General features: G+C 30.2%; 1 protein-coding gene across 1 annotated transcript in view; it reads right to left on the bottom strand.

Annotated features, from left to right (window-relative positions):
• LOC100168077 (sodium- and chloride-dependent GABA transporter ine) overlaps nucleotides 1–23,818 on the bottom strand; it is a 36,687-nt gene extending 12,869 nt beyond the window's left edge. Inside the window, exons 1-4 of the mRNA XM_029491411.1 lie at nucleotides 23,205–23,818; nucleotides 18,187–18,649; nucleotides 2,058–2,260; nucleotides 1,343–1,477 (exon numbers count right to left, since the gene is read on the bottom strand). Of these exons, the coding sequence (XP_029347271.1) occupies nucleotides 1,343–1,477; nucleotides 2,058–2,260; nucleotides 18,187–18,649; nucleotides 23,205–23,343 (940 nt within the window). The 5' untranslated portion in view covers nucleotides 23,344–23,818. The remainder of the gene's footprint in view (nucleotides 1–1,342; nucleotides 1,478–2,057; nucleotides 2,261–18,186; nucleotides 18,650–23,204) is intronic.
• Nucleotides 23,819–26,268: the final 2,450 nt, after the last annotated feature.

The following is a 26,268-nucleotide window of genomic DNA, read 5'->3' as shown; positions in this document are numbered from 1 at the left end:
ATATTTCGACAAATCGAATTTATATGCCGGAAAATAAATCGTAGGTACTATGGGTACTACCCGGGGATATAATTATGTGTTGGCATTTATTATGTTTTTACGTACAAACGCTTCTTTGGTTAGACTTCAGACGATAGTTTCACGAGGTAGCAATTTTGAAAATGTAAAATCCTCAAAGTTTTATTTATTATATTTGGTGCTTGAAAATTAAACTAACTGCCCCTTTAATTATACAATATGTATAAACTAGTTGCGAGCTTAATAATTTATTTTTTTTATCTCTCCGTGTTAGTTTTTTATGCAACTAAAATATTATGATTTATATAAGTCAGGAATAACAACGTATTATTATTTATTTCCATTAATTGTATACAATTAGTATTCATTTATAAATTAATTAATATTATTCACCACTTTTATACTTGTTTCTAAAGTTTGATTATTCTCTTTTATTTTATAATAAATATTTTTTTTTAATTAGAAAACGAATAAAAATAAATAATATAATAATATCATAAAAATGTATGAATGGAGACATATGTATGTATATTGTATAAACTGTTTAGCTTATAGAGTGCTTTCCATGTTTTTCCTCGTCCGGACCCGTTCTTAAATAAAACTTAGGTACAATAATTTCTATTGCTCTATGGTACAATCCTCCACCTCCAATGGAATAAGCGTATAAGCGTATATTACAAACTTAAATTGTATACTAGGTATATAAGAAGATTTAATTTAACGGATTTTCTAGCTCTTAACACAAAAACGTAAGTTCTTATTTTATTAATCTTCAGGTTTAGGTTTAACTGAAAATACCTCTGTAAGTTAATAGTAAATACTAAATATAGCTTTTAGAAAAAAATGTGTTGATGGAGTCACGAAGAAGAATACGAATGCTAGTTGCTAATGCAAGTCGAACCAAGATGGACTATTTCCACTGCAGGGGTCTTACGAGGCATACACATGCTAATGCATAATTGTTTTCCGTTAAAATATGCTAATACAACTAATACCTATACAGAGGTATTATGTGTTGAAATATTCATTAGCAGGTAATATTCGCAAGCATTAGATTAATATTTAATGTATATTGTACAATATACTATTTATTATTTAAATACACTAGTATGTGTAATGCGTTAGTTAAAAACATTGATCCATTATATTTTTAATACAGTGAAGTTAATCTGACACAAAAAAATAGATAAGATTGGCCCAAAATATGTGATTATTAGTATATTTTGTTAAGAGTTGTCGTTAACATTTAAATATTAAAAATACATATATATCTATATATGTACCTATAATAGAACCAAATCACAATAAAATATAATTGACTTACCTTTTAGAATTGGACAGAGTTTTGATATTGCACTAATTGGTCCTCGTTTAGTAAACTGTCCAATAGCCAATTCTAAATACAGTAATGGTATTCCACAAAATATCATCACCAAAAAATATGGTATCAAAAATATACCTAAAAGTAATCGTTGATATATAATAATTATAATAATATTACAAATGCATAAATCTCTAACGAAAAATATATTTACGACATGTGTCTATGAAAGTTACAATTAAAATGTATGCCATGGGGTTAACAAAATTAAAATATCAATATGGTAAATTAAGTAACAATTTTCATTCACAACAAAGTATAAAAACATTTCCTTTGGATTTAGAACATTCCAATTTTCCCTACCATTAATTATTGTTTTGTCCCCATTATAATTCGTTTAAGTGACTTTTTAACTTTTAATATTTCTTTAATTTAATTGATCAATCAAGTTCTTTGTTGTTTTTGTTTGTTTGTTTGTTTTTTTTTGTAAAAATATTGTCGACATTGCCATTTAATTCGGCTGTAAATTTAAAACAATAAAAGCCGCAATAGTGAAGCCCCCGCCATTATGAATTAATGGCTCCCTCGGCCTATGATAAATTGGCTTCTTCCTATTAAACCTTTAGTGCAATCATTTCACGATAAAATGTCAGTAATTTTAATTTTAAATTTCCTGGTGTGAATCGTAAATTAATTGACAGAAACTTAGACAGCTTACCTCCGCCACTTTTGTGGCAGTGATATGGAAACCGCCACATGTTGCCTAGGCCCACCGAACAGCCCAGGCATGCTAAGATGAATTGGAGTTTGTTGCGCCAATAGTGAGTCCTGGTCCTGGACCGGAAGTCCGATAACGACTCGGCAAGTGACCTGGAGCAACTGCTGCATTCTGTAAAATCACCGTCGTCTTTCTCAATAAATCTGGAAAACACATTAGAACAAAATATTATATTAGTTGATCAAAATGTATGCAAAACTATATTAATTCGAGTCAACATAATAGGTATATTATATAAGAATTACTCCGATAAAATGTATTTTAAATTCATTTGTATTCGTCTTATAAAATCAACTAAAGACTTATATTAACATTCAAAAAAATGAAAATTCTACTTAATTTAAGTAAAATGTATAAAAGTCGGTCAGTAGTGTATTGTTATAACCACACATGCTGAGATATATTCGATATTTTTAATACGTTTCAGTTAGGATATTAAAAGTCAGTTAAAATATTCTTAAAAAAACTACAAGAAAAAAAATGTAAAAAGAAAAAAAACATAGTAAAACCAATGTATTCTTCACTTATAATCACAAATGAGATTGAATTGAATATAATTACGAGTTTATGAATTGTTTAGGTATAACATTATACAGTTAATATACAAGTACTTGATAGGATGGGTACAATTTTTGATGGTGATGAAAGTATATTTTGTATTTAAACGTGGAATGTAAATTACTATACTAGATACAGTAGTAGGTATTTTGAGTACCTACGTTAACCAAAATTATAGTTATGAAATATATGTTAAGTAATTATTGGTTGTTATAATAAAATTGATATGTTTGGTATGTAAAAGTTAAGGTGAACATTAATCTTTTTTTTAAAAACAGAACTTATGTAATATATACAATTACCTATTAAAAAATATATATAACCGTGTATCGAATAGACCGGATGGTCTATTAAAAACGATAAAATTATACTTGTTTACCAGGTAATTTAGATTTAATGTTTTATACAGCAATACTATAAAAAAGAAACGTTTTTGAACAAAGGAAAATACATAACAGTACAAATTTAAACAATTCTCATTTGCTTACATCAAAGTATAATAATGATGTCCTATCTATAAGTACCTAACTGATTTTTACATTTTTATGATTATTCAAAATTAAAAATAATCGGCAAGCACTTCAAAATGACATTAATTACCCTACATTATTTATAGTGGTAAATTAATTGTATTTTACAATTTTTAACAGGGTTAACTTATACCGATTTCAAGATATCCACTTTTTTAATTCAAATATATTCGTATATGTCATTACTAGGGTCTGGAATGAAATGTTCTAATAGCGTAAAAAAAATGTTTAAAAAATTGCTAAAAATGTATTTTTCCACAATAACGCTCTAAAAAAATTGACATAAAATTATTTTTTCAATGTTTTATTAGGTACCTACCTAATTTATGACTTACAATGAGTCACGGAAATAATAACCAAGGAAAAACACCATGAAAATAAAAACCAAATTTTTATATTTGCTATGTTATGTCATATTTCATTAGACATAAGTTTTATATTTCTAATTAAAAATTTTTATCAATAATCCAACTGCCCAGGTGTTCTATCTGTTGAATACTATCGTTTGTGGCTTATATAAGGGTGGGCCTAGCGGGTTGCAGCTCCCCTGAAATTACAGTCTTTTTAAATAGAACAACAATATATTTTTACAGACATTTTAAGTTCAAATTTGGAAGAAACTATACTTATTGTAAAACGAATTTATAGTATGAATATAAATGATTATTATTATTAATAAGATTTTTTTCTTATATATTTTCAAATTTACTTTTATATTGACCATTAGTAGCTTAGGTATAGTAAATATATAATAAAAATTAATATTTAAAATATTTAAAAAATGTGATACAATAATATGTGAATGATATAACATAAATACATAATATAGTAAAATACAAAAATTTGGTTTTTATTTTCATGGTTTTTTTTCCGTGGTATTTTTTTCCTTTGGTTTTTTATATTTTGGTTTTTTTTTCATCTAGGTACCCATCGTTGTGTTACCTATATATTTCTGGTTCACTATTATAAAGTTTCTTAACGAAGGCGGAGTGCATTATTGTATTGCTAAAATGAGTTCAATTCCATGAGATTTTCGTTACAACTTAAAACCATTTCTATGCGTCATCGTAATATGGGAAAACATTTTTATCTTATTAATCATTGAAAAAAAAATATATTTATTTACAACGTAATGAACACAGCTATAAAATCCACAGCTTTTTTTTGCGATTTTATTATGCAATTATTATTTATTAGTTATTACTTATTAGTTATTACCTATGTCCTATAAACTATAATAATAATTGGTGAAAATTAACATGTAATTATACAGAGAAGGAGTTTCCAAAAAGTATTTCAACTTTCAAATCAATAATAAATTGGTTATAATAATCAAATAATAATTTAAAGTCTTTTAATGAGGGGGGCATGTATTCATGCGTCATTTCTATATGTGTTTCAGTACTGCATAGTTTAAAACAAGAATACATAAATACATTATACATTTTAATACTTAATACATAAATTCAAAATATCATTCAATAAAATCAATAATACATTGCAGTGATGTAAATCCAACTAAGGGATATGCTGCAACATTTTACAGATTACTTAAAAACGAATAACAATAAATTAATTAAAACAATAAACAAACAATATATTATTATAACGACTACGCACCGGAATACAACCTAGCCCGACAGGATGAAATCGGTGCGTAACAATGTTATCAATTATCATACACAATATATATAGTAACATAACTAATAATTAGCATGTCCGTTAAATATAATGTATTATTCCGATTAGTATTAGTTTCGCATTAATTTTATGATTACCTAACATTAAAATGTATATTATTATGACGGTTAAAAAAAGAATAAAAAAGTGTGTACGTACCTACATAATAAATTAATAACAATATTATTGTATGCATATTAAATATTTTAATTACGTCAGAGAGCTAATTATTTTAGTTTAAAGTCGAATAGTAGATCCAATATCAACAATTTATAAAACCTGCATGATTCGCAGTCTGTATTATACAGAATGATGCCGCGATGTTATTATACTATACCTATATTATAATTTATAATATACAATATTCATTATAAAGTGAATAATAAATATTATATATTAATAATTATACTAACCAGTGTCCAATGTCTCGTATACACGTATATATCTGTGCAGACATCATCAATAACATATTTTACTTGACTCTAATGGACGTATAAAAAATACCAATGTATCTTTAAATTAGCAATAATACGATTGAGCTCGGGACGAATAAAACCGAATCTTGGAAGGCGTATAACGGGTTAAATAATATGATAATAAACTGTATATAGCTATACGGTAGGCACGGGGTATTCGTGCAGATTCGTTTTGCAGATTCTTTGTGCGGGTAATGTTTAAATGTGTCTATAGTCAGAGTAAACTACAGAACGAACATATTAATACCTTTGATCTCGCGGGTTGGCCAATGGTGGCGTTCCTACCTATTCGGTTGTTTTTTTATCTTTCTTCATATCCCGAAAGCCGATTAACGTTTAATCGATATTATTAATATAAACATAACATAATATTATTATAGTTATTATAAAAACACATAAATTACAACTGCAGGTACATGGGTAGGTATTATACGCGCCCACATTCAAACGGAGGTGTCACATTGCGGTTTAATTGCGATTCAACCCGCCGCACTATAGAATTCGATCGCACCTAATATAGCGTGTACGTACGTTCTCCCCGACGTAAATACCTACATACAACCTCTATCACGTCATTATTATTATTATTATTATTATAAAAGTATGCAATATTCACCTGCCTCGGCGAACCACCCCGACCGATGCAATTTAGTGTGCAATAACATAAAACATGATTTAGATACCTGTGTGTTTGTGTGTGTGTGTGTAACTGCGCTTAACTGATTTATTGAGGTCTGTGTCAATGAGTAAAGGTGAGTTGTTGTTGTCCGTTATAATATTGGCGGCAATCGTGCACGACGCCGCTCTGGGTAAAAGCAGGTGGCCCTAACCACATAATAATATTTTACCTTATTGTTCAAAGCTAGCAACCTTAGGCTGGTGAGTTAAAAACATAAAAATTTATTAAAAAAACATCTCAATTTGATTTCGATTACATTAATATAATTCGTGTAACTTATTTCCATTATTCACTTTTGACTCAATGCATACTTATTGCGTTAATTTCCCATCTGTATTGAGGTAACTGTACTAATCGCGTTTTTATGCAATCGTTAATGTGCATTAGATTAAGTTGATTCGCGAATTAGGTGCATATAAATACATTTGTACTTTGTGTAGCATTTTAGCGTATATGATTTACGTTACATAAAATCAATAAAGATGCTTTATCCTATATTTATCAACAGCTCAAATCTTAAGTAAATAACATGCAAATTCAATATTATATAAATTAAGCGATCATATTATTTTTATGATTAGAAAATATCAAGTCTTAACTTTTGAATAACTTATAGCATTAAGTTAGCATCTAGGTGCGTGAGGTGTTGATATATTCCTATATATATTTTGCTTGATAACTTTTGACATCAATTCGTCGGCCATCGTCGCGGCGGAGACTTTAATATAGAGTTCTCTTGGTCAATGAGACCTATACCTACGGGCAATAAGCATCACGTAACATCGATTTCCCGAAAATACTTGTTTGGTATAATAATGTATAACATAGGTTATAGGTAACGTCAGGCTTTTCGAGCGCGTGATAAGCCGGTTGGACACAAAACGCTTCCGTGACGATGGTCATTATTATTATAGTACGTCCACGTTTCGGGTCCTCATAATAATACCACACATTCATAATTTTGTATCGCATGTACATCAGAACAATACGATGATAGTATAATTATTGTATTATATGTTGGACGTGGAGTCGATTACAGCGAGAGGGCGAGGGATAAATACGCCGCGAGTGGCTGTACAGGTCGGTATACGAATTATACATAGTTATACGACGCTTTCCCAAATATCTGACTGCACGAACGTTATAATGCTGCGTTGTATAGTTTTTGTATACAGGGCGATTCACCAAGAATGATTAAACCTCCGTTTTTTCTCTCAAATATCGTATATTCGAATTTATTGATTTTTGGTACTTTTAAATATGTTTGAGGGAACATTTATTATATCACTAACGAATGTCTCAGTGAACTTTCTCAAATGAAAATCACCTTATTCAAATTGTTAATTTGATGAAGTTTTTGACAACGCTGATGTATGTATTTAAACCCGCAAATTCAGACGAGTTGGTTTTGAGTTATTTAATATTTTAAAACAAGGATTATAATATTATATTTATTTAATACTTTAGTAAAACCATTTTTAAGGATTATAAGATCCTTAATATTAGATACAATTTAATAACTCAGAAACCACTCGTTCAAATTATAAATTATTCAGCCCCAAATATATATATATATATATAGGTACTTTTTATCGTGAATGTCACAGCATTTCCGTTTTTTACACACAAAAAAAAAAGACCACCCAAATAAATTGTGTACATTATAGTGTAGGTGTTTATAATAAAATTATATAATATCTCGTACGAGTGCGCACGTATTGTGACGCATATTACGTATACGCGTCACAATATATTAATAATTATTCTAGACTGTCGTTATTATATTGTTATTATTATCATACAGTGTTTATGAGTTTTATTGACGGTGCACTCGCGCGCTGATGTTTGGGCGTACCTACCTATAACTCGTATAACATTTTAAAATATTATATAACATGGAGGTCCCCATGAGTATACGCGATCGCAGTCCACTAGTCCAGATAAATACAATAATAATATAAAATGTAAGTATTAAAAGTGTTTGCAAAGTGCTCGGTTGCAGTGGCCCTCATATAACATAATATAATATAAATTATAATATGTAGTATGATACACGAGGGCATATACGTATATTATATTAATACAGTGATGTTTCCATAATTTTTTGAAAGTATATTGAGCCGTTGAGTACTCGAGTGTATTCTAATCATTCCCGACCATGGACATTTTAAATTTAACTGATGGTGAATATAAGAAGGGGAGAAGTGTGTCAATGATCACCAAATAAATTTAAATAATTTTGTTTTGTTTGTAAATTCTTTGCAAATTCAAGAAGAACTAATAAGTTAAACAAGTTTAACAAGTAAACTAGGTAGGTAACTTACTCACCAATGAAGTTGGCTGTGCGTAATATTATTTGTAGAAGCTATAATTCTAAAGTGAACCCTCAACCCACTAAGACCATATTCAAACTTTACTATCAGTTGGATGAAAAACACCCCTGGGACCACCATTCCAGGATTAAAGAGTTCTTTTTTTATTTTTAAATTGTTTGAAAGTATGATAAATAGACCAGAAGGGTAGTCGAGGACAACACTAAATTTCAATGCTGGATATAAACGAGTTAAACGAGATAAAACGTCAAAGTTAATTTAAACCTTTAACTTAAATATATGCATTTAATTTGTATTAACTCGACTTTTAACTTGATTTATATTAACTTTAAGGACAATGTGTTATTTTCAATCCAATCCAAGTCACGTTCAACTATAAGTATAAGATGGATTATAACATTATTATTGATAATATACATAGGTACCTAATAGGAAACTCAAAATGTAATTTCTTAAATTCAATTCTTGTTACCATTTACCACGTAGGTACAATATAGGTACATATATACTATACTTACGTACAGCCTATATCTACGATATATTACGAGACGAAGAATAACTCGCAAAAAGTAGTCGGAGACCGCTTAAATTAAAATCGGTAGGTAGGCAGATAACAATAATAATAATAAAAAGAAGAAAAAAAATAATTAAATACTCGCACGTTTTCGACGGGTGATGATGCCGCGATGGCGAATATACTTTTATGCCCCTGGGGCTGTCAATTATTACTCGGAATAAAAAGCAGAATAATATGTAATGTATATATTATACTCGACATTTATTATTATATGATTATCATTATTACCATCGTACACTGCACCCGCGCGTGGATCTATTCAACACGTCTAACGGGATGACTGAGCGCGAACTTTTTGTGTCTGTTATGGAATTCAATACATTCAAATTCGATTCGTAGGTATTGTGTCGCACGTCGAGTATATACATTGGCGATGTATAGCGAACTATTATTTTTGCGTACACCGGCCCCGATTGTGTGTATCGGTGTGGTGAGTAGGATACGTAAGAAAATATGGCCAGACCACACACACACATATATATATAGCAACTGTGTGTATATAATAATAATATGACCTAACCTCTTGCCGAAACGATTGACTCCGCGCGCGATTCCGGATGCAGACGTGGCGATCTATTCAATTTCATATATTATAATAATAATAATATTATACTCGGCCGCAATGTCTGGCGGCTTGTGTGTGGGCGCATTCGTTCGACATGCTAATACATATTATGTAGACACTCTGTAGAGTCTGCAGAGATCCGCGGAGCGCGAATAACCGTGCGATGTCAATATTAGGTTTACAATTAATAATACAAATTAATTTTTGTTTTTTGTCCTAAGTAGCGCTTTGCCTCGCGAGCACTTTGGCGTTTGACAAAAAAAAAAAAAAAAAATGGGATTAGGAAAATTAACAAAACTATAACCTACACCACTAACCAGGTTTATTATAAACTATAATATTACATACGTAGTATTATAGGTATTACACCAGTTTTTACAACATATCTAAATTATATATATATTAGAGTATTAGACCAATATGTAAAATTTTATTTTTAAGTATTGGGGATCTCTATCAAATATTACCGATTAATTTTCCCTGTCGTAATGGGTATATATAGAATATAGATACATATATGTTTAATATACAATACATTTATACATATAGCTGAATTATAAGAGTGCTTAGAATTACAGGTTAAAAGTATATTCACCTTTTGGGACACTCTATACGACACATAGTATTTTAAGTTATAAATACATTTTATATATATTATTTTATTACACAACATTTTTTAAGATATACAAATAAATAAAAAATTACGCTACCTACCTCAATTATTAAAATTATAAAATTAAAAAAAATTGTGTTATAAAATAATAAAACAATTAATTAAGGCCAATGACGTTACAAAATGTAGTAAGTACCTACCTACATTGTTGAATAATATTTGTTCTTCAGAAATTAGTGTTATTTTAATATTTTACAAGCATTAAAGGTCTTTAAGAAAATCGAACTCTAATTAACCTATATATTTTACCTAACACAAAATGACACCTAATATTATTATTATATGCCATATATACTATACTTATAACTATCCAATGCCAAATTCAATTAAAACAATAAATCAAAAAAAAAACATAATTTTTTATGTGATTATAATATTATATAATTTTCTGCTTAACCTTTTAAATATTTGAAATATATATACAATTTTATACTTTATTATAATATGTATAGTATATATTATATAATATATATAAACTAGAATTTTTGAATAAATATCCTTGAAATTTCAATTTAAATAATTTTTAGTGCAACAAAAAAATTACCCTCAATAACTTACATATATTCCATAATATAACGAATTTCCATTGATGACATTTTCTGTTCGACCAAATATTTTTGAGAACCATAAATTATTAAAACCGTATTAAAACCAAATATACGTAATTCTATTTAACTAATTTCTCTATAGTATGAATATTTGTCGCTACCCATGAGAATTCGTGATATTCAGGTTTTACTGTGTAATCAAAATCTTTTTATCTTGTAATTAATCTTTTTAAAATAATATTATATTTTATTAAAGAAGTGTTTTTTTTTCAAAAATCAGCGAAATGTTATCCTTTTAATGAATAAGGTGATAAACTAATGCACACGTGTAAACTATTGATTGACATAATAGGCTGGTACCTACGTGAATTTAAATAATTCACACCCACTGTACAAAATTATCACATAAGAATATTATTTTACAGATGAATACCTACCTAATTGTTGTTGTTTGTTTAAAACACTAGTTTTATTGTCAATGTTATTTAAATTCAAAAAAAAACTATGGGTTACTTGTATCAATAGTTAAAATATAAAAATACCTATGTTTTAGTGAATAAAAAAAATTCCAAAAATTTACTTTTTAGCTACTTCTTTGAGTATGACGTTTAATTTTTATAGAATGGTGACATCTGTTGCAGGAACACTTATCGTATACCTTTGTTATATTATGTTTATACATATAAGTATTAAGTACTAACCTAACGCTCTGTTAATGAACGAGATTGTAAAAAAGATACTTCCGTTCAGCAAATCATATTTGAAAACAATTCTGTATTTAGAAAAAATGAATACACATAATAGCTTATTAATGAATAGAACTAAAATAAATAACAATTATTTCGCGACCACTGTATAATATGCTGCCTAGGCCACTGGTCACATTTTGAACTTATACGATTGTGTTTTCGTAATTATAGCTTATTTGGCCCCCGGATACATTTAATCGAAAAGAAAGAACTTAATTACACTTGGAAACAAGCTCGTTCAGGTTTTAGATCCGGATCATCTGCCGCCCCTCCATTAAAAATCGCCTGTACACCACGTATAATATATTTATACATGTCGTGCGTATTCGCAATTTCTAACCTTGGATTGTCCACCGTGATAATGACATCTTTGTACATCCGTTTTTTGAAAAAAAAAAAATAATAAATAAATAATAATATAGTGCCTATAGTTGATGGCAAACGTAAATTATAATCGACAAAAGGCTGCATAAAACATAATATCTCGTTGACAAGGTCCGCGTTATTATTATTATTATTAATATTATTATATCAGTAAGTTCAAGGTGATTACTGGCATTGACCGCTGTTAAACGCGGTTATAAATCGACTGATATGATTGCGGTTGATCTTTTCGGACGCAGGCCCAAATATTAGACAAGTAGGTAATAGACTAATAACTTTATTAGTTATTAATCACTATAACTGCAGTTTGATATTACCTTGAACACATAGAAATATACAAATAGTAAATAGGCATATAGCCCGACGAGTCATCGTGCCCAACTATAGTTATCTATAACCAAACCTCAAGTTATATTGATGCGTCTATACGAGTGATACCTACTACGAATTGATAATATTTTCCAGTAATTTGTTTTTATAATTTACGATTACAATGTTGAATATAGATACAATTCGTTTTTAATTTTAAATTTATAAGAATATATTAACGAAGTCGTAGGTAGGTATAATAAAACAATGTATTATTGTATTACAGACCTTTAATCAATTAGTTATGGCTTTTACTTGTTACAGACTCACGAATGAGTAATAACAATGCATTGGTTTCAATTTGTTCCAATGATTTATATCCCATAGAAAATTAAAATATTATGTTAAATTCTATTGTGAGCACAATTTGCATAGTTACGTAATAATTATTATAACTGTGATTAAACTTTAGAAAACAAAGAGCGGGTATTTTATAACGATAAATGACAGGTAATAATATAAATTATTAAAAACAAATTGTTTAAAAAAAAATGTGGGTACCTACTACCTAATAATTAATATAAAATAACAATTTAAAAACGAAAACTAGCCAATGGCCCCAGACTTTTAACGTAGGTAGGTAATTTAAAATAATATGTTCATCCTAAATTAATGTGATTAGTCTTTCTGATTAAAGTCGTTTTAAGAATCTAAAATTCCAAAATACCGAATGCATAGTATCGACATTTTGTTTTTAAATTGAATTTTATTTCTTCGAATGAATCATAGAAATTATAGATTTATAAAATACCTGTACTTTATGTGTGTATAATAATATGTGTAGATGCAAATAATAAATTATTCATAAATTATTTGTGATACAGTTTTAACGCTTTTCTCGCTCACGCGTTTCACCTTTTTTTTCACCTATTTTAAATTCTCTAGTATTATACGTCTATAATATAATATGTATGTATACAGGTAAATAGTAACTGAAAAATGTAGACTCGACATCGACTCATCGGAGACTTTCATTGCGAGTTCCACGAAAACGGTCGATGCTCTGAACCAGTTGTAATTAAAATCAATCGCATAATCTGGTCCCGTCATTAAAATCGGTTTGTAAGCCGTAAAGTTTACAGTCCCACTGTAAATCATGTTGCGCATTGTCGATTATTTTGTATTCGCAAACAACGATATAATATCGTAAATATATATTGTTATATAGACGTATAAATATATGGTATACAAATATTGTAATAGCGCCTACCTACCCGCTTATACAACGACGTTTAACACATATAAAAAAATATCCACATAACGATAAAATAGTATAAACTATTTTGTTATATGATTATTGGAGACTCTGGCCGATAAGACAAAAAAAAAAAAGACAACGAGGTGGCAATAAAAGTGCGGTATGCGCAAATGTATGGTATAACGTGCGCACAAGTCGTGCGTAATAGCTCGTTATTGTTATCGGCTGTATCGCAGGGGGGTGGCGTAGAGAGACGCGTTTTACGTGCAGGTAGGTATATATATATATATATTTTTTTTTACTGAAAACGGGAGTATTGACTTATAAAAATGCTTATGCTGTTTTTTATTTGACACGGGGACATGAATCAAATCATTTTTAACATTACGTCGTGTAATCAGTTTGTATGCGCACATCCACGGGCAACCGTTGGGGGCCGAAAGATTGGTCACTTGCCCCCCACCCCCCCCATCGCGGAAAAATTACGAACTTATAATTTAACGAACGTCCATCGTGAAAGGGTGAACTTGTATAGTTTCATTCAAGTTGTCAATAATATTAATGACACCCAAAATTTTTGAGTTGGGAATGAAACGAAGAAATTTGCAGTTTTTATTTTTATCGATATCGAGTGACGAGTTGCACAATATTTACACATATATTATGATTGATTGTATTCGGTTTAATAATGTTACTGTATACTATGCATTTAGTATATAACGATACAAATATTAATTATTAATAATATGTCGAAATAATATTAAAACTTTAATTAGCTTACGTTTTGAGAAATTTTTTATTTTGACCACACCTCTAATATTTTACCTATGTGTAATGCCCCTGACCCCTGTATTTATCTGCAATATAAGCCATGAGATTCCGCGAAAATCTGCTATAACAGGCACGGTGCAATGTCGTTGGTGCCTAAGTGCATTTCGCACCTATAATCGCGATCGATCTATATAATATTATGGTATATTATGTTGGCATCTATGCGGTCGCAGCACTTGTACATGTGCGTATTTTGTGTTTATAATTCGCAAATAATAGGTTAGGTTTATTATTACTTTACTACATAGCGGCTATTGTATTTTATGACTACAAAAATATCATTTAATAATACTGCACGCATACGTATAATATACGCGTGTTAACAACTAATTTGCGGGAATTATATTATTATTATGCACAATGTAAATGTAACAACAATTTTTGATAGAAAAAAAACATACATATTTCATAACCTACAAAATAAAAATAATAACGAGAATAATTTTTATGGACATTTTTATTTTTTCTAGATTTACGACTGCTTAAAAGTCTGAATTTTAATCATCAAAACATAGATAGTTTTTTTTCTACGAACAATAGATGGTATTGTATACAAAACTACTTATGACACCGTATCATAAAGCATAGGTAAAATCTGTACAGCCTAAATCGTCATAGCGAATATTTTTCAACAATAAGACAGACAATGTTTTAACCAAATTTAGTCTAGTAGTCATAAGGCATATTTAAATATCTTTTATTTAAAAATATCAAAAACTTGGTTTTTAATAATTCCTTTATACTATTTAGAAAAAATAAAACGTTGGAAAAAAAATATATTTAAAATGTATTTATCAATCTAAAAATGTAGATTTCCATAATTATTGTGATGCTTGTATGCTAAATTTCAGGGATGGAATTATGTTACTCTCAATCCTCTGTTAGGGTATAAAGATGTAGATTTCTGTCCCAGTTTATCGTAGATTATAGAATAATTATTCGAAGATGATGTGTTTAAGGGGATTGGAAGCGGCGGAACATAAGATTTTTTTTAGGATTTAGGGGAATAAATTAAAAAATTGAGAAAATGGATCTCAATAGTAGACATGATGAAAAATTAAAATCTGTTTTTAGAATTATTATCGCTTCACTAGATCAATCGATACGTTGGAATGAAAGCACATCTAAATTCCTATGTTCCACGCGTGTTAGACAATGACAGAAAATCACAATTTCGAATCCCCTTAAGAATTTTATGTCTCGTAGGTAGTAAACCTTGCACTCTGTTTCAATTAATGTTAAGAGGTATTCGTATTTCAGACACATATAATTAATTTTATTAATAACAAGGTTCGTTGAAATAACAAAACTTATGTGTATGTAAATATATATGTAGGTATGAAAAACAAATTGTCAGTAGTCCGTTATAATCCGATAAAGTCTATTTGATCCATAATGTCTTATAGATAAATGTGAGAATTCGAAATATTTAAATATATTAAAATTATTGTATATATATATATACATATATAATATTCTACAATATTTTATATTTGGACTGTTTTCGAAAAATTTTAAACAATATTACATTGATACTGTTCTTTTTAAGTACTTAAAGCATATATGTTTTTCATTTAGAACAAACATTAAACTTATTCTGTTTATGTTTATTTCAAATAAAATTACACTGTTTGAATGGAACAACTAACAACAACAGGTGTAGGTTTTATATATTTATGGCTACATAGGTAAATATTATGTACTATGATCTTTAGAACTATTTGCCTTGTCAGACAAACACAATACAGAGCAACGATTGAACACTGAACTCGCTTATTGGACATAGGCGTAACTGTATACGCAAAACCCACGATAGCCTAACACAACAATGATCATCATAATGATTTTATGAAGTAGGTATATGTATGTACAATTAATGGTGTCGTAAATTTTTTTTTATCTGTCTATATAAGATACGGCTATTTTCTGATGACCAATTTCTTAGGATTTTTTTATTCGACACGTGTAGTGCAATTGTGCGTACCTATACTTATACTTAGATAATTCTATAACATATATTTCACATGTACCTAGTCGAGATTAGTATGTAGTTATGTAGACGATAACATTTAAATACAAACGAATTGATTTACTGATTTAAATGAAATTATTCTAATGGATTTATTTTCGTACACAACCAGTAACCACTACCTATAATATAGTACCAATTACCTATATAATAAATTATTTTCGCACACGCAGAATAATAGACACTGTACAGTGGCGGTAACTGTAAACGAGCAAATTTTCGTAAATCATAAATAATAGGTAATAATAATATGAATATGAATAAGATACCTATTATTGGTGCATAATATATTATGTTATGTGCACGTGACGAAAACCACCTGACTGGACCATTTCAGCGCTTTATATACGAGCACTATAAACGGGTGCAAATCAAAATGATTTTCGAAGATTTACCATAACGTATAAATAATAATTACCATTGGTATGTGGTCGTCTGAACGCGATTTACTATAATAATATTATACTAATGTAGTGCCCATATAATTATAGTATTAGTATAAAATTTCTTCTCATAATATATATATTATAAGACGGTTTTCTTTTCGTTTTTTATTCCTGAATAACAATTATGTTGACCGTTCGCGGTAAGTAGGCACTCGGCGCACAAGAACATCGCAAAAAAAAACTGGTTGGCGAAATAGTTTCGATACGCATAATAATTACCACCGGCCGGTTGCCGTGCCCAGGGCTCGTCCAGAATGCCATTATAATGGGCGTGCTTAAGTCGTGCAAATAACGATAGGTATACACACTATAGCGACTAGCCCACACGAGTGCTGTTGTATAAATAATAATAACGGAAGAAAAAGCCAAATAATTATAATGACAAAAACACAACGAGAGAGACTGCAGATAGTGATACAGGTCCGGATCAAGGAAGGGGGAAACCGGGGTTTCGTCCTCAGTCGTAATATTTTATATTTTCTTAATTGTTTTGTTGTGTAAATTGTACACATCGATGTATTTTGATTTTTATAATTATTGACAGATACTTGATAGATCGGCTGCAAAATAGCAAATCAGATCAAAGGATCTTTGGTCATCTTTATCATTGATAACAAGATGAGTAAATTGCAAAAATTAGTAGTTTTACATGGACATCGATTTAAAATGCTTATAATCAAAATAACATTTTCGAAATAGTTACAAGTGTTAGAACTCAGAAAGTTACAACTATGTATTTGTATATAATACTATAATAAACCTTGTACTTGTTACATTTTCAGATCATGATACTAACAATTAACAATTTTATTACCTAAAATCTTCAAAAAGTCTACTGCAATTTCGAAAACTCGTAAAATGTTCATTCAATTTTTACGATAAAAGTTTATATAAATACTTTTTGTACCTATATGAAAAATTGTTTAATTTACAAAATATCTATTTTTTAATATTAAATCAAGTGCATTATTTTGTATATATAGATACTATATAGGCTGTACTAAATTTAAATTTTTGTAAGATTCAAATTATTTGAATATTATTTAATAGCAGACACTTTAAATATCTAATATCTTTAAATAACTATATAATAAATGTAAATTAATTGAATAATTATTTACCGATGACCATTAAAAAAATTACCATATGAATCATTTACTAATTGTTTGTTGTTATATGATATTTTCTGTGCAAATATAGATACCTACTAGCAACTGATATCAAATTAATCTCTTTTCTTAAGGGTGTTTAATATCAATATAATAAAATATTTAAGTTACGTCTCAGTTATTTCAACTAAAATGGTCGTATCGTTTTATTGTCCCCCACGGGACGTGTGTTAACCCTACACTGCATGACTCTTAGATCCGCAGAAAGAGAGAGAGATTGAAATATTAAAAGTATATAATATTATAAACTATAAAGGTTTGATGGTATATATTACGTTTGAGGGCTGGCCAAGTTGAGAAGTTCTGCGGGCGACGTAGGCACCTTGGCGATGGTCAGCTTCCGGCCGTCCGTCGAACCCATGCCGATGGACGCCAGTGACCGGACGGACACGGCGTCCGACCACGACCGGAGCGGCGACGCGTCCCGGTGCTGGTTGTTGGCCGACGCGTATATCGAGTTGTGGTTCGCCGAGCCGATGGCCATCGCGGCCGCGGAAGGCGAGCCCGGCACGCCGAGCGACCGCAGGCTGGGCGACAGCGCCCCGGCCGACATGGGCGACAACGTCTGCGGCTGGCCACGGCACGAACCGCTCCGCGACACCGGATGCCGGCGGCCCCTTCCCGCGACACCACCACCCGCACACCCGCCGTCGCTACTGTCGCTTCCGCTGCTGCAGACCGCCGTCGTCACGTACTTCCGCCTCGGCTCTTTTTGAGTGGTCGTAGCGCCAATTTCTGCTGGAAAACCCAAAAATCGTAAATATTAGGTATGTATTATGTTATTATATGTATCTATATTGGATATAAGTCGTCATTTTCGCCGTCGTAATTTATGATTTAGGTACATTCCGTTCAGCGAGAGGACACTGCACAGCGCTCGGATAAATATCGGTTCTTTTGCGCATCCCTTGCTGGCCATAGTGGAACCGGTCTCGATGGCAGCGGGTGTCGCGTGGGGATGCGCAGAGTCGGCGTGTTCTGTCGCCGGACCGAGTATATAGTCAATAGTCTATCTTGGAAAATGTATATAACGCGTGTGCTTCATTGCTGAATGCTTGCATAATATTATTTCTATTTATTTGGAACCAATTTTTGAACTTAGGAGTGGAAGTCGTTCAAGATGAAGAAGTACCAAGTTGTAATTCGATTATTGATAAGGGTTGCTCATAAAAAGTCATAATAGTTGAGCACCTCAGTTCAGTGTCTAAATATTTTGCGGGTTAGTTTGAATCCCATTGCGAACCAAAAAAGAATTAGCCACCATGAAATGGTTGAAAATCGTTTGGAAAATCGTCAGTAATTGGTATACTCATTAACGAAAATCTGGGTAAGGGGGCTTAGGTAGGGCTTTCCCATACAAATTAACCAAGCCCCGTTAAAAACGATTGGAAAATAATTTTTATATTTTAGATTTATATGAATCTTGTCCGTAGAAAATTGTAATAAGAACTAGGTATAGGAAGATTCACAATAAAAATTATATGACTAAACATTTAAATAATTATTTTTACTGAAAAAAAAAATCCTTATTATCCATGAATAATTTGTGATGTGAATGCGATATACAACCACTCGCTATAATAGGTAGTCTAAAATTATAATTAAATATGTATGAAATCCCATCGCTAATTACCATGTGGTTAGCGATCAGACTACCTATCGGAGTGTTTGAACTTCTGGCCATCCAATGTAGAAATCGGTTATTAGAACTTAAATATAAAGGGTTTAAGTTTTTAAATTTAATATTTTTATGATTCTTAAGTAACAGAATAGTTTCCAAATATTAATGGTTTTGAAACCTACCTATTCACCCAAAAATTGTTGCCTCCCTCCCCAAATAGTTTAAACTGATTTTTGCTTATGGGTATATTATATTATAATATATGCATTAGTTTAAAAGTACGTGGTATTTACAGTCTCGATAGTGGATATAATATCACAAGGGGGCGAAGGGGCGTTAGTGCATCAATACGAATTACGATATAATATACCTATCACTTAATTACATCAAACCATTTTTTTTTTTTTTATAGCAGATGAGGTGTATAAAGCCAAAGGAATATAGGTATGTGTTATAGAGAAATATTGTGCTCTTTCAACCACAACCACATCGCTAGAGTTTTTCTCATGGACCGCAAACAACCTCCAGTTGCGCATGACGAGTATTTTAATGTATAACTGATAAGTGGAAATATTTTTCTTTGAAAACTTTGATACAATCTGCGATGACATAATATGTGTGTAAAACAGTTCTCGTCAGAGTTGTATTAGGAATAAATTTATGGGGTGATTAACCAATCATGTATACCCCACTTTCATAATTTATTGTATTTATTCGAATTCTGGTTTTTGGAATTTTTGAGTATATTAATTAAAGACCATATATTATGTTTAAATACATATATTTTTTGTTCCATTTAAAGGATTTTTCCTGGCAATACAAACTTATTTTTTAATGATTGGAATGGCTTATTCAGTTTATTGCCGTAAATTGTTATTCAGATTTTATTGAAAATGTGGACGCGTCTAAATTGGATTTGAAACGAATATTTTCTAAGTTATTAAACTTAATGTACCTACTAAGGGTAAAAAAAATAGTACATCACCTAAATAGTCTTTAATAATGATTTTATATTTATAAAATATAAAATGTGTGTGGTTTTTAGTCTCATTCTTATTATAATTGAATAATCTTCACTAATTATGAAATTATAATAATTAATAATAATTAATAATTACTAGATAGTAGATACTCATAACTTTCAAATTACCATAGCCCCCATAATATGTTATAAACATGTTATCATAGACAAATATCCTATAAGTACCTACTTATAGTTTAATAGCTCATAAATTACTTGAACAAATATCGATTTGTATGCATCGACATTTCCAAAAAATCTTCTTCTTCTTAAAATTTTACAATAAAATAGGTGGTTCTCATATAATCAAAGAACAAAGAAAAAAAAAATTTAAGGCTTTGAAAATGTATTTAAAAATCAGGGTTTGAATCACTGAACGTATTACAATGCTTGGTAATACTTGATATTATATTTAATTACATTATGTATGATACACGTCATGTTCTAAATAATTAAATAAGTACCTACTTAAATGAATAATGTGTACTTTATAGTCTATGGATAAATATAATTTATACTCTAGAATTAAATAAGAAAATATCCACACTCAATTTTATAATTTGGTCTGTAATTATATGGACAGTATTTTCTAGTATGGTATATTATTTTATTATACATTTAATATATAGTAATAGTATAAACTATAAAGCTACTTTTTTTTACTCCACCTAAAAAGTTATTAACATAAATCAATATCCTGGTAATACTTATAAATTATAAATATATATTACATTTATATTTTATACTCTTGTACGGTTGCGTATAACTTTTAGGTAACTGACAATTACCTATATGTACGTTTTAAATTCTGTATACAATATACATATAGATTAGTTATAGATATAGGTTCGTTAACGTTGTATGAAACCGCCAACCGGACATTGATGTTTTAGTAATATATACATTTTATGGAGAAGATGAATGAAGAGTATCTTATTTCATAAAAGTTCCTTCTATATATAAAATAAACATATATATGATATCATGGTTTTATTTTACTGTTATGACATTTTCTAGAAATGTATAAAAAAAAAATGTGTGTGTTAACAGTAAAGATATGGCATTATTAAAATATAAAGTATTTATGCATAACAAATAATAAATGCAAAATTATCCCCAAACAATTTAATATCTACTTAACCTAACCTAATGTAAAATGCATTATTTCATTCAATTAGGAACATTGATTTAGTTACCAACAAATTTAAATATCGTATTAAGGTGCACACCAGCATAATTTTTTTCTGTCTTACACTAGCGTAATATTGTTAATAATTAATATCTTTTATCTTTCCGTTTTTCACTCATTGAGATTACATTGTTGAAATTAACGAACATTATATTGTAACTTATAACGTATTATAACAATATTATAACAATATATACTAAGAATAAAATTATCTGTGTTTTGCCAGGAATCATTTTTAATATTTTTATTAATTATTATTATGAAAGTTATTAATAATTATAAAAACTAAAAATTTAAAAATTAAATACCTATAATTTTCTTAAAAAACAAAATATTAAAAAAGTATCTGATAACGCACAAATTACATTAATTTTATAATGTGTAATTTATAATTGTATCGTATTGTATTTAATAATGTAATCACTTTTTCTAACTTTTCGTGAATCATTTTTTTAATATATCCTATGTGTGCTAGACAGAAAAAATATTTACAGATGCCCCCTCTCAAGAGTTAATGAAGAACCAAAATAGGCTTTTTAATTTTGTAAAAGATGTATAATTAAATACCTAATTGTTTTTATTTGTACGTGTAATTACTGTAACTTATTGTTTGCGAAAAAAATTACATTATTTTCTGATTATAATGAAACACCGGTCAATTATTGTTCAACGTCAAAACGTTATTTCATTGTAAAAGTGTGAATGAACTTTAAATTCAAACACTGTTTTACTTTTAAAATAAATTTGATAAAACAGTTCATTGAACTAAAATATACGTACCAAAGCCTTACTGTGTACCTATTACAATATTACATATTATTATGTGTGGTTGATGAGTTGGTATACCAGAAATGTAACATGCGTGTGCTACAGCTACGTAGGTATGTGTCACAAATCACAATACACGCTACTTTTATAAAACAACGCAACTAAATTACCTCGTGATTATAATTTTATAAACATGATGGGTGATGGGTAGGTTATACCACTTGTCTTTACGGTTAGCGAAAAGCGTCGGCGTGGAAATCAAAAAAAGAGGAAAAACTAATCGACAGAGATTAGAGAAAAAAAAAATATTAATAATTATGTCATATAATATTATATAAGTATGTATCGACTATCGATGTATATAAATATAAAATAGTTTAATGTATTACTGCACCGGTGCAGTTCGAGACGGTTATATCGGATTCCCGCGCTGCAGTATGGGTACCAATACCACTTATCTTTACAGTTAACGAAAAGTGTCAGCGTGGAAATGAAATGATAGAGGAGAAACTTTACTAATCGGCAGAGACTACAGAAAAAAATATTAACAATGATGTCGTATAATATTATGTAAGTATATGCATCGACTATCGATGTATAATTAATAATATATATTATACTGCACCGGTGCAGTTCGAGACGGTAATATCGCGGATTCGCGCGCTGCACTCGTCCTGCACTCGTCTCGTCCTACCTTTGGCAAATTTCGGTCGGGGTTCCGTGACGCCAATGGGCGGTATGAATATTTTCGTATGGACTTCCGGGCTCCATTTCCGGTCGGCGGTGGTGTCGACCACATTGTTGTTGATGTTCCGTTTGAGACCGGCAGACATGGCTGCAGCTATTTAGGTGTACGCGTAACGATATTGTGTTGCCCGCCAATAGGTGAGTATTGTATCATACGTATACGATATATTGTAATATTATCGTGCCAAACACGACGACGGTATGAAATTGTGATGGTCGCTGAATATTTTTATAATATCGACTGGATCGTCGGCACCCCCGGTTCGATGATCGCGATTCGATTCACTCGTCTGGCGTGCGGCGAGGACATGACGTCTCCCGGGGTTGTCCGCTCCGGCGTATGTAATAATATTATTGTACCGACTGTATTAAATTTTCTGGACGATGGTATTTTTGTATCGCACTTATATTTTTTTTTCGATACGGTGAATCTGACGTTCAAAAAAAAAAAAATAACGTCTATAAAATTATCGTCATCGTGATGCCGGTGTGCTCGATGTTGACGCGAGATACGACGATTGGCGCGATGTACGCCGGACTGCACAGACGGATCGACGTGCGATCGACACTCGGGAGACGCGCGTGAGTGCTCGTTCCCCCACCCACCGTCACGCGGTATAGAATATAATATTATTATTATTATTTATATTATATTTCGCGCGAGCTCCGGTTTTCATTATCACCACCGTCGTCGTCGTCGTATGGTTATCGATTATTGGTTATTTGACGGCGCGCAACCGGTTGTCGGGGAAGGAAAAAACGGTTTTTTTTTTTTATTGCGTGTCGATTTTTGAATTCGAAAATCTTCCGGCCCTCGAGCCGGGGGGATATATTTCCTGCGGGCGATCACGTTATAATTATTTCAATATAATATTATTGTAGAAAGTATCCCGTGCGCGAATCGCTGGTCAAACGACGCCGTGAAATTCGAAATGCCATTCAGCGTCTGCTGCAGTCGTCCGAATCATTAATTACGATCATCGTGCGTGATCCGTGGAGTTCTTCGGAGCACCGACAACGCAACTGTATACCTTTATATTATTACTATCACAGAGAGTATTCCTGAGGAATAGGAACCTCGACAAACGACATGATATTATTAAGCGTTTATGTCGTATCGACACGATAATCATAGTTCGTGGTCACAAATTGCCAATATTATAGTAACTTCACCTACCTAGGCGAAAACGTCACGACGCAAAAGTGAAAAACTATGCACGAGTTGAATACAACCCGTAATGTTTATATGGGAGTATGCAATCCTTTTATTGAACACAAAAACATGATTTTATTATTTCGAAAAGTATACCTACCTATTTAACGTATTTAGAAAACATTTCTTTTAAATACAATTTTGTCATTGCAACGTAGAATATTTTTTGGAGTACGAATTTTGGACGAAGAGTACTATGTGAGTTATAAGTATTTTATAGTATTGATGATGAGCGGAAGTTGTTCAGGGGCACCTCCCAAAATGTTGGTCCACTACTCCGCTCATTAACTCAACTAATTAACTATACCCATCCGAAATTTAATTTTGATGTATCTAAATACCGGCTACTCAAATAATATCCTGCTTCAGAAATAAAAATTTAAAATATACCTACGTTGTCTTTCAAAAAATTGAAACTTGAAAAATAATAACGATAAAAAATTGTAAAAAAATTTTTTTTTTCAAAAACGTTGTATTGTGTTTTGTGACGACTTAAAGTTATGTAAAAAATATGTTTAAAATCGTTAATAGTTGTTGAAATAATGAGTGTTTTACGTTAAATTAATCACTATTGGTATATATTACACACATTGCATTGGATGTATGAAATAGATTTAATAAAATATACAATTACCGAACTACTTATGTAAGTATGTAACTATATTATACACCTATCAAAACGGCTTCAAAACGTTTTTATAATGTATATGAGTACCTATAACGTTAAACAATTCAAAAAACGATTGAAATCGATAACGCATACATATCGGTAAACGATAAACGATTGAAACGTATAACAATTAACGTACCAGTAAACGATAAACGATTGAAACGGTGAACGGCTAACATATCGGTAAACGATAAACGATTGAAAACGGATAACGGATAATAAAACAGAAACAATAAACGATTGAAACATAATATAATTGCCTGAAAAAAAAATATTTATAAAATCATGACTATCAGTAAAATACATATTATGGTTATTTTTGTAATATTATATTTTTCAATTACTCTGTTTTGTGTAGGAAACAAGCTATATTCATCAGATTACGCTAAACGCTTCATAACGTTTAAATTTGTAAAACGTTTAAACGCTTAAGATGAATAACGTTTAAATTCTTTATAACGTTAAACAGTCATTCAATCATAACATTTAATATCCATATAACTGTAAACGGTATTATTATTTTTGATTTAAGCCCTGATCTATGCACATATTATGTTCAAGTTGTTTATTTTAGCTGTTAACGTCGTTTATTATCATGATCAATTTTCGCGGATTGAATGTTTTTCAACTTCGTTTGAAAAATATTTTATACTCTACATTATATATACAAACTATAAACATTAAGAGTTTAGTGTGAATATATGGTTAAAGGGTACCCTGTGAAATCCAGGGTGCACGCTATTTAGTATTTAGCCAATCCAAATTTTAAGTATGATATTATATTATTATAATAGGTAAACATAAAAAACGGTTCATTTAAAATGTTGTGTCTATACATAGTTAAGTTTACACATATATTATAATAATTTAAAATTGTTCCACTACAGAATATTAAGTTAAAAATAAATTTGGCCATTAAAAATAGTTTAAGACCCCGTCTTCTGCTATATAGCGAGTTTCGGGTGTACCATGTCGTTATTGAATAAGTCACTGTAATAATGGATGTTTTGATTTGAACTGAATGATAAATATTGTGATCCAAAACGACAAGACGTGATGACAAGACACATGACAGACACAAAACAAAAAAAAAAACATATTCTCGCTCCACTCAGAATCTAAAATAAT

Source organism: Acyrthosiphon pisum, chromosome A3 (genome assembly GCF_005508785.2).
Source record: "Acyrthosiphon pisum isolate AL4f chromosome A3, pea_aphid_22Mar2018_4r6ur, whole genome shotgun sequence".
NCBI lineage: Eukaryota > Metazoa > Arthropoda > Insecta > Hemiptera > Aphididae > Acyrthosiphon > Acyrthosiphon pisum.
The sequence above is the reverse complement of the archived record's forward strand: the minus strand, read 5'-3'. Positions and strand labels throughout refer to the sequence as shown.